Source organism: Lonchura striata, chromosome 4 (assembly GCF_046129695.1).
Source record: "Lonchura striata isolate bLonStr1 chromosome 4, bLonStr1.mat, whole genome shotgun sequence".
Taxonomy (NCBI): Eukaryota; Metazoa; Chordata; class Aves; order Passeriformes; family Estrildidae; genus Lonchura; species Lonchura striata.
In genome coordinates this window covers 44,152,314-44,162,175 of record NC_134606.1, presented here as the reverse complement: position 1 = coordinate 44,162,175, position 9,862 = coordinate 44,152,314, and the positions used below count along the sequence as shown (strand labels likewise).

The window sequence follows — 9,862 nt, the reverse complement described above, 5'->3', positions numbered from 1 at the left end:
CCTGCACGGTGCGTGGGGCCCGCACGGTGCGTGGGGCCCGCACGGTGCGTGGGGCCCGCACGGTGCGTGGGGCCGGGGCGGCCGGGGGCCTGCACGGTGCGTGGGGCCTGCACGGTGCGTGGGGCCGGGGCGGCCGGGGGCCTGCACGGTGCGTGGGGCCCGCACGGTGCGTGGGGCCGGGGCGGCCGGGGGCCTGCACGGTGCGTGGGGCCTGCACGGTGCGTGGGGCCGGGGCGGCCGGGGGCCTGCACGGTGCGTGGGGCCTGCACGGTGCGTGGGGCCCGCACGGTGCGTGGGGCCGGGGCGGCCGGGCCATGGCGGCGGCCGGGGGCCTGCACGGTGCGTGGGGCCTGCACGGTGCGTGGGGCCCGCACGGTGCGTGGGGCCTGCACGGTGCGTGGGGCCTGCACGGTGCGTGGGGCCCGCACGGTGCGTGGGGCCGGGCCACGGCGGGACTCGCGGGCGGGGGCGGCCCCTCCGCCGAGCCCCGGCCCCGGTGGGCCCGGGCAGGGAGGGCTCCCGGGCACGGGGGCCTGGCTGGCTGGCGCCGGCAGGCCCCGGCCACCGCGGCGGGGACTGGGGGATGTCGGCCCCGTTTCGTGGCCATCGCTGCCGTCAGGGCACGTGGCTGCGCGTGTCGCCTCGTCGCTGGTTTTCCTGTCATCCCGTATCCCCCACCCCCCGGTTGTTTTATACTGGCACCCAGTCCCAGTTTAACACGGCTGCCATTTGCCCCAGGCTCTAAAAGCCTCCCCTGGAAGCTGCTGAAGGCAGTCATAACGGGTGGCTGCAGAGTCAGGGGGGAGCCTGCAGGCTGGTGACCACTGGTGCTTGTGCCAGGAGGACGATGAGGTGCTGGGGGTGCTCTGTCCTGCAGCCCTGGACGCTGCCAGCAGCCCCCGTGAGGAGCAACCACTGGAGAGGAAGGTACCAGGGAAAAGCAATACAAACATCTGCTGAGCAGCTATCCTGAGGAAATGCACAAACTTCATCTGCCATGTGACCGTTGCATGCTGTAGAACGGCAGTCCAGGCTCCAGGTGTGATCAAGCTTTTAAATTCACCTGTTCTTGTCTTTGCAGTGTCATCTTATACACCTTGCATGTGTGCACACCCACGCAGCAGGTAAGAAGCCCTCCCCTCCTGGCTGGGTGTTCAGGCCAATGCCCTGTGTCTCTTGAGAGGGCTCAGTTGGGGATTTACACCAAGCAGTGAGTCAGTGTATTGGATGACACTGTGATAAACACTTGAGAGGAAATTATGTCCGGTTTTGCCCTTACCTCAGCTTCTGAAAAACATCCGACCATCCTGCCCCTTCAAAACGGAAGCTGTGGCTCTTTGCTTTACAAGGAATTGATCTCAAAAGGAGTTATCTCCCTTAAGCAATGAGTCTGTGAAGGCTCAGGCAGTGGAGGGGGTGTTTCTGTGTTTGGCTGAAGCAAGGCATTGCTGGGAAGCATGAGCAGGCCCATACAACAAAGGCTCCACAAGGGCTGTCCTGTCAGTGAGGTGGTTTAACCCCTTCAAGTTGCAAAACTGCTGAAGGTACATCCTGAGTGAGGTTGCCCGTCTATCTAGAACTTTTGCCATGATAAATATAATCTTTCTTTTTGTAATTGGAAAAAGAACAAAAAAAGATTGCCAAGTTGAGTTGAGAGACCCGATCTGAATGTATGTGTGCCTCATTCCTTGGCTGGATCATGATGCAAGCTTTGTACAGCAGTGTGGGGCACTAGGGCCATGTGCTCTATGTTGTGCTAGATTTGGCTGTGGCTGTGTGCTGGATCTGTGCCAGCAGCTGAGGAAAAGCAATAAGCCTGCTTGCAGAGATAGTGCCAGCTCTGCAACACAGATAGGCTTTGGGGGACCTCTGTGTGCTAATCCTTCACCCCCTTTTACTTTTGCAAGGAAAACCCTCTGGGGACCCACTTGGGAATAAAGAGCTTAAACTGGGGTTTGGCTCCTGAAATTACGTCTGCCTTCCTGACTGTGTCCTGTCTTGAACTGGTGGCAGGGGGCCAAAGTCCTACAGGCAGTTGCCTTGTGGGATCTCAGCAGGAGCAGTGTTTGCAGCGCTGTGGCCCAAGTTAGGCGTGACAGGCATCTCATGCAGTGATGATGCTGTAACAGCAGCCTGCCATTTCAGGGATCTCTGTGGTGCTGAGCTTTCTGACACTCATTTGCCAGGGCTTGGCATCTTACTAACAGTTTTAGCCCCACCAGAGGAACCACAGGTGTGTCCCCAAAGCACAGATTGTTTTCTATTGGCAAGTATCTCTCTCTCCTGGTGTCCTTGCTCTTCTCTGAGCCATGCTGCTGCATTGCCAGGTGACATGGAGCAGAGAAGCAATGCCTCAGTCTTCCACCTTCTGTATTTTTTCCATGGTGGAGCACTTCCACAACTGCCTGCACAGTGTAGTTGTTCACCAGCTGGCTGTGGGTAGGCCCCTGTGGCCCCAGTGGGTGGGTATGGGCTTGGTCTGTGACATCAAGGAGTTGTGTAACACACTTGTGGCACTGGATTATCTTGTTCTCTTTTCTGTACCAAGGCTCATAAAATTCAGACATTGCAAGTCACTGGTATTTCAGGCCTCAGAAGTGATACCTGATCTTCATTAAAGTTTTTGGTCTGTTGTGTATTCAGTAAAAACATTTCCAGAGCTTCTCCTAGGGCAGAGACCATGTATGTTCCTGTGTCTGTACAGCGTCTAGGACCTCTGTGCTAAATGGACTGAAATAAGATGTGCTCCTAAAGCTATGTGGAAACACAGTGCTGTCCCCATGGTGCCTTTTAGTAAACCACAATGTGGTGATAACAGGTTTTTGTTCATATGGGCTCCTGTAGGCTGGGAGATCATCCTTCTTGTACGTGTTTCATTGTATGTTATTGACCAGAAAAGTTCCTTCCCACTCTCCTAGCGATCAGGGGAGGCAAAATTGCAAATCTGTGTCTCTGCAGTCCAAGAGAAAACACAAAAATTTGTGGGCTGGTGAGTTTGCCAGATTAAATGAGTGGAAAGTACTTGAAGAGAGAGGTCCTTAAACATGTTCTCTCAAGGAAATGGAGGCAAAAGCACGGGGCTTTGAGAGTGTTTGTTTAGCTTTGAGTACAGCAATAGCTTCTTTATGCTTTGTTGGTTTAACTGTATGGTTAATGGCATGTTTGTCCTTTTCTGCAATTTTGGCAGGATAGAGATCCTTGCAGACCCCAAGCCACTATTTTGCCAAGACAGCAGTCCCACGTAAGTAGGTGCTCAAACAGTGCTTGCTCAGGGGCTGGGGACTGATGGGACTCAGCTGGAGCAGACCCTTGGCCATTATCTTGCTACTCCTTTCCCCTCTATCCCTAGAAAAGCAGACTGAGATGTTCCATACTTGAAGGGAACCCTTCAATTTGCTCTTTCAAGTTCTCAATCAAAAACCTGGGCTTGACTCAAACCTTGCCTTTATTGCCCCATCTGATCTGAGCTGTCCAGCTGAGGTGTTGTGGGGTAGGATGGTGTGTGGTGTGACCGGACCATGGGAGCCAGGCTGCTCTGTCTTGGAGGATACTGCCCAGCTTTAGGAACAGAGTTGCTGTCTGTGTGATGTGATCAAACTACAGCTTGACAAGCCAGGGCAACAGTCTCTTGATAACATCTCTTCTCCATTATCTGTATGGGTCTTGAAAAAGGTTCCATAAACCCATTGCCCTGCTGTTCTCTGTCCCAACTACCCCGGTACCCTCTCCCACCGTGGCCTCTCAGTGAGAGATGAGCAATTCCATACTTGCCCTGGGCACAGGAGAGTAACCACTAACCTGCTGTAAAACCTCACCCACTTTCCATGGCACACCCTGACTGCAAAGTTGTTACTATTTTCACTGTCATACCTGTGGTATAGTTAAGTGGGAATGGTGAGGCAAAAGAAATGCAATGATGAAACTCCTCCAGGGGTTTCAGAGATGTAATTAAATGACCCTCTCTGCACATCTACTGGTAACTAAAACCTATCACTTTAAGAATCGTTTCTTTTTAGTTGACAACAACCAGCAGGAGAGTGTTGGGAAATTCAGACCTACAGAAGGAGAATACTCAGGGGGTGCTAGTGGCATTTTGCAGGTGTGGGGAGCCATAGGACATGTGTGTATGTGTGTGTTCCATCCTAGGCAGGGAAGGATAGCCCCAGCAAACACATTTCACACTTGTGCCTGTTTCTAAAATTTGACAACCTTGCTGTTCATGCTAGGCTTATATGGGGAAACCAAGAGACGATATGGACCCTCTCATCAGGTGCTATGACAGCTCGACCATCTGCAAGAATACTGCACCTGTGCAAACCCAAGAAAGATTTTACCATCTATGGGCGCAGGTCAGTCACATGGTAGCACATCCTGGGGAAGGAGACAGCTCAGAGCATATTCTCTAGTGGGCTATACTGGCTCCCAGGGAAAGGGGAGATGCCATCTCCTCTCCTGAAAAGGCTGCCCTGCAGATAGCTCCATGGCACTGAAACCCATCGGCTGTTTTGTGCTTGGAACAGGGGCTGTCTGAAGCAGGGAAGAAAGTACTATGGGAGTATAGTCACCCTGAGTACTTGACTTCCAAAATGGGGAGGAACTGTGGAGTGCTAAATTTTGGTGACCTTTTATCTCCTCATACCCGCTTCCCAGCTGTGAGAAGGACTTCTGCAACACATAGTTGCAGAAGCCTGATTAGAGCTCTGGATTCCCATCAGCTGCCCTAGGAGCTTGTCTTGATCTCAGTATCCAAGCACAAGAGAGCATGTTCCTGTGCTGTAACAAAAATACCCATCCAACAGCTCTCCTTTGGTTTGAAGTAAACATCATGTGCATGCATGCATTTCTTGATGGAATGTGTGCTGCACCTGTAAGTAGAGAGGAACTATCCTTAGTATGTTCCATGTCCCACTGGGGCTGATGCAGCCCAGCCAGGCACCTGGAAAGTCCTGCATCCTTTTGGAGTGTGACCTAAATCTTTAAGGTAAGATTAGGAATAGAGAATCTTGCAGTGTTCTGCTGCTGGAAGGAATCCAGCTCTCTTGCCTTGAGTTATACATCTGCTGTCACTGCATGGTGTAAAACCTAGATCATGTTTCGGAATTGGAATGAAAATTGATGTAAAAAGTATAAATGACAGTGGTGCTGCATTACTTGAAGCAAGTAATTTGTAACTCTTTTGAAGGAGATGAAGCTCTTTGGAGCAAAAATGGTGTTTGCTAGTCTGTAATTAGTCCTAGCAATGAGAATGGAGGTGAAACTGTGTTGCACTCCTGGCTTTCCTCTACCTGGAGGAATGTCAAGACGTGCGTGTCTGTAGTTTTCTCCCCTCTGCCACTATCACCAGTTATAGGCTCTCATCCTCCTGAGAGCTACTGTCTCTTGCTGAAGGTGTCCATACGACAGCACTTCCTGTCTTTCTGCTTACCTGTGCTTCTTTCTTCCCTGGTGATGACAGGCATATTCCAACAGTTATACTTGTTTTAAAACTGGATGAGCAAGGCTGGATGAACTAGGGGAGACAACAAGATGAAAAAAGCTACAAGGCCACAAAGTGCTATCAAGCCACTGTAACAAAAAGGTCTATAAATTGGCAGAGCTGACCAGAGCTGACCAACATAAATGCTTCCTGATGTTGTGGGGCAGCTTCTTTAAATGGTCCAGGAAAAGCTTAGACTTTGAAAGCAGTGCACTGAGAATGCTTAAAAGGGGACTCTTCAGATGCCAACAGCATTTAAAGTGAGGAAAGCTCAGGTCTAAATGCCTAATTGTTCATAGCTTTTCTATGTGCACCAGTGCCAGATTTTGTATGTGCAGTAGGCATGGCTTTTCAACCCGACTTAGGTTACCATCTGCCAGGATCATGTTCTCTGTCAATTGCCTTTTGCTAGCTCTTCTGTGCTGCTCCTCACAATCCTTCTTTCTGTACAGCTGCAGACCAGTAATCGGTGGGAATCCCCTGCTACCAAAGTTTGGCTACCCTTCTGAACGGCTGCTGAGGTTGTCTGAACCTAAAAAATATCTTCCTGCTTTCCTGGAGCAAAGGTGAGAAAGCCTATAGGGTGCTATAGGTAGAGCCTTGGGTTTTTCAGCATCAGTGGTATGTAATAAATGCAGAACAGAGGATGGGTAAACAAAAGGCAGAATGCAGAGCAGGGTCTCTGCTGGGATTAGAACTTCTAGATTCTCTCATGGGATGAGTTCTACACTGGAAATGGCCACAAGATAAAGCTGCTTTCTACTGCAGCAAATGTGAAGCTTAGACATCCCAGCTGCTGCCAGATTGGAGAACATCTGTGAGTGGCAGTGCCATGACTATTTACTTCCAGATCCCGTGAGTCCCCCGAGTGGCCTGTGTCCCTGGCTGCACAGAACTATAATGCCTCCAAGCGGATACTGCAGCTTGCCCAGCCAAAGGGGGTGCACCCAGACTTTGTGCCACCCAGAGAGGTGAGGAGGAGGTTGAGTGAGATTTGGAGGGTACAGGGATGCAGCAAACTGTCCTGAGTTTTTAGAGCCATGTCCCACCCCTGGATGTACCCAGTGTGTAGAGGGGAGAAGCTGTCTGGTTCTGCTGTGGTTTATGACACTGGAAGAAGCTGCCTTTTCAGAGAAGAATGTTGTCTTTGCAAATCTCCTGCTGAGAGACAAAGAACAGCCAGGTTGGAGCAGCCTAGTACAGCAAGAGAGCCAAGGGAGGTATCTGGGCTGTGTCCTCTGATAAAGCAGCCTTGGAAAGTGGAGAAACCTGATGGAAATGGCATATTTAGTTCTTAGGGAGTAGTCAGGTTTGTAGTTGGGCAGCTGTGCTCCTATTTGAGTACAGAGGGGGCATGAGATTGCAAATACTATATGTATTTTAACTAGAAGCCTAATTTATACTTCTGAGCTTGTTCCTTTTAGGTGGGTGATTGCTTTAGCAGGGGTGAAAGGGTTTGGAGCAATCTCAGATTACACTTATTTCCATGGCAAAGGCTAGGTTTTCTGGATGCAGCCTCTGGGGCTGGGAAATGGGAGGCTGGGCTGGTGCAGGACTGGGGAGCCATAACCCTGTGAAAAATTTTGGAAGAAGTCTCCTGCTGGAGAAGTAATCACATTTTCTGTAGGAATGCAGTTAACTGTAGCAGCAAATTTACCCTAAAATCTGAATGTCTCTTCTTAGCAGGAAAGTTACTTGATTCAGCCAGGAAGATGAATATAAAAAACATGGATGGAATTTCTCTGTAGTTTTACCTGGCTACACAGGCTGTCATTACAGGCACTCCCCTCCTGACTCTGAGTGGGCAACAGCTGGGGAATCCCTATAGCGCCAAAATTACTTAATAGTTCAGGTGAAAGAAAAATAATGGATTTTGGAAAATTAAGAGTGATCATGTCTGCAGAGGAAGGGTGCTGGGATGCTCATCCTTGTGGAGAGGGAGCATATCGCTGTGGGCTGCTGTACAAGCTCTGTGTCTGCACATCCCTTCCCCATTCTGGATCCATGCAGGTGCCAACACAGGTTTCCAGCTTTGCAGTTTCGGCCAAGGCATCAGCACGAGTCAAGAAACTCGCAGAGCCCTTGATCAGGGAGATGACCTGCTGCTCTAAGCACACCAAACCTGGTGTTGTCATCTCTACGGTAAGGCAGCATCACCCAGGACCCTACATGGATGGGACTTCTGGCAGAGGAGTGGGTACAGGTGCCCAGTCACTTGTGGCTCTCTTCATGTCAGCCCTGGAATGTGCTGCTCTCTATGAGGCTGGTGTAGCTGCTTCCTGAGCTGGAAAGCAGGACTTGTGCTCCATTCAGAGCATGAACTGACTCTGAGCACATATCCCCAGAGAGTGGCAGATCTGTGCCTAACCTGCACTTGTGGGAGCAGGGAGAGGTGGACAAGTGCCTAACTGGGATCTCCAGTGCTGGGGGTGGATTGGACAAAAGGCTGTGAGTAATAGGAGGCTGGAGGGCAGGCTGTGGGACTGGCCAGGCAGTGGTTTCTCCTTCTACAGTTTTCTTGGTGCCAAACAACTGAGGACATGACCCAGTCCCATCTATGTGTGGTCAGTGGCTGTGAACTTGGTAACACTGAATTGGTTGCAGGTTGAGCACCCTTGAATGCCAGGAGCATCTCTAAGGACCTTCCTCCCCATTCTTCCACAGGTTTCCAGGTCATCTCAGAAGGTAGTTGCAAGCCCTCGGACCATTGAACTGTCGAAGCCCAGACAAGTCCACGCTAAGTTCATGCCTGCACGGGATCCTGAGTGGCCTGTGACAGCGGCTGCCAAGCGTGCAATGGCTACAGAAAGGATTGTGGCCCTGGCCCAGCCTACTGCAAGGTAGGTACTGCTTCCCTGTCGTGGGGAAACAATCAGCTGCTGGCCCATTCTGTGTGGCTCATGGCACCTTGTTCATTTGTGTTTGGCCAGAGAGATTAGACCAAGATTAGGAAGTACTCTTCCACTTCCAAAATGCATGGGTTTTATATGTTTGGATGTGTTAATGCTACATGGATTGCGGTTTAAAAAGCCCTTTTGTGGTAGAAGGGGACTCAAGAGAGAAGGAACAGGAACTCTTTTATTCCAGCAGAATTACTGGCTGGGACTTGTTATTAATTCCAACTATAAAAAGCAACCAACTGGCAAAAGGCAGAGTGTGATACACTCATGTTGCCCAGCATGTTGCAGCTGACCTCAGCCCAGTCTACAGGAAGTGCTGGGGAGGATGTTTCACAGAGGGTGAGGGAATGCCTTGCCATAGTGGCTGTGAGAGATACTCCTCTCCTGACGACAGCAGTGGAGGTGTGATGCCTTTTGTCCACACTTGACAGTGAAGGGCAGGCTTAGGTGGACGTGTGGGAGCTTGCAGGCAGCTGACAGCTGGCCTTGCTCCAGCCAGGATTGACCATGCCTACCTTCTCTCCTCCAGACCTCGAATGGGCTTGACTGCACTCAACCCAGATGCATTCAAAGTGAAGGAGGCTGCTCTGAAGGCAGTTTGTTCTCCACGGCTCGAACAACTAGCTCGGCCAATTCAGCGCTAAGCTCTGTCAGAAATGCTCCTGCCATCTGCCCACATCACCCCTTGGAACATCCCTCTCTCTGGGCTCTGCTGTGGCTGGAAGATCTCTTTGAACACAGCACAGAGGCAGCACTCAGCAGGAACGCTTTCTGGGAGTTAAAATAAAATCATTCCTTTAGAAAGTCATCAGGGAAAATTACGGAATTCAACTTAATGTGGGAAGACTCTCTTCCTAGGATGGGTTATGTCTAGAGTTTCTCTCTTGATTGTTTTGTTGTAATAGTTTAAGAAGTAATGAAACAACTGCTGGGGGAAGACAGCACAGGAACTGTCCTTTCATGCAGGGAAGTGTGGCAAACCAAACCCAAGAGCATGCAGTAAGTTGATGCAACATAACTCCTGAATTTGGGTTTAAATTTTTTTGCTAAAATTTGAACATCTTCTTACTGATACTCAAAAGTTTTGTGCTTGTGACAGAAGTAGAAAGACAAAAGGCTACAATGTATGTTGAGTTGGCTTGGATTTGGGACCTGTTTTCTCAAATGCCTGGAGAACAGGCAGATCCACTTACATAGGTGGGTTAAAGCTGTGTGGTTCAGATACTCAGTTGTGTGACCTTGGGCAAAATAAGAGAGTTCTGTGCTGGGATTTTTGGAGCCTAACTCAAAAAAGCAAAGTTCCCCTCAGTGTAAAAGAGAGGGCAAGTTGCAAAGGCTAAGCAGAAAGCAAGTATTGGTGCCAGAGTCTGCAGACCAAATTGTGAGCTCCAGTCAGGTCTGTGGGTCAGTCAGTTTGGCAGCTGGGTTGCAGGGGAACAACACAGTCTGTGCAGGGCATGACATAAAGGGAGAATGCTTTTATCTG

The 9,862-nt window shown here is 50.4% G+C and overlaps 1 protein-coding gene across 1 annotated transcript; it reads left to right on the top strand.

Moving 5' to 3' along the window:
• The first annotated feature begins 312 nt into the window (after nucleotides 1-312).
• On the top strand, nucleotides 313-9,509 carry SPMAP2L (sperm microtubule associated protein 2 like). Its single transcript, XM_077782933.1, has 9 exons — nucleotides 313-339; nucleotides 1,082-1,124; nucleotides 3,188-3,241; nucleotides 4,227-4,349; nucleotides 5,929-6,042; nucleotides 6,327-6,447; nucleotides 7,487-7,618; nucleotides 8,141-8,316; nucleotides 8,906-9,509. Exons 1-9 carry the CDS (start codon nucleotides 315-317, stop codon nucleotides 9,018-9,020), a joined length of 903 nt encoding a protein of 300 aa, XP_077639059.1. The 5' UTR covers nucleotides 313-314; the 3' UTR covers nucleotides 9,021-9,509.
• The last annotated feature ends 353 nt before the right edge of the window (nucleotides 9,510-9,862 follow it).

What these genes read in the sequence shown, in the direction of transcription:
- SPMAP2L (XM_077782933.1), top strand. Translation starts at nt 315, where the DNA reads ATGGCGGCGGCCGGGGGCCTGCACG. An exon ending in TGTGCACACCCACGCAGCAG is followed by an intron (nt 1,125 to 3,187) that starts GTAAGAAGCCCT and finishes CAATTTTGGCAG; the next exon opens with GATAGAGATCCTTGCAGACC. An exon ending in CTGGCCCAGCCTACTGCAAG is followed by an intron (nt 8,317 to 8,905) that starts GTAGGTACTGCT and finishes TCTCTCCTCCAG; the next exon opens with ACCTCGAATGGGCTTGACTG.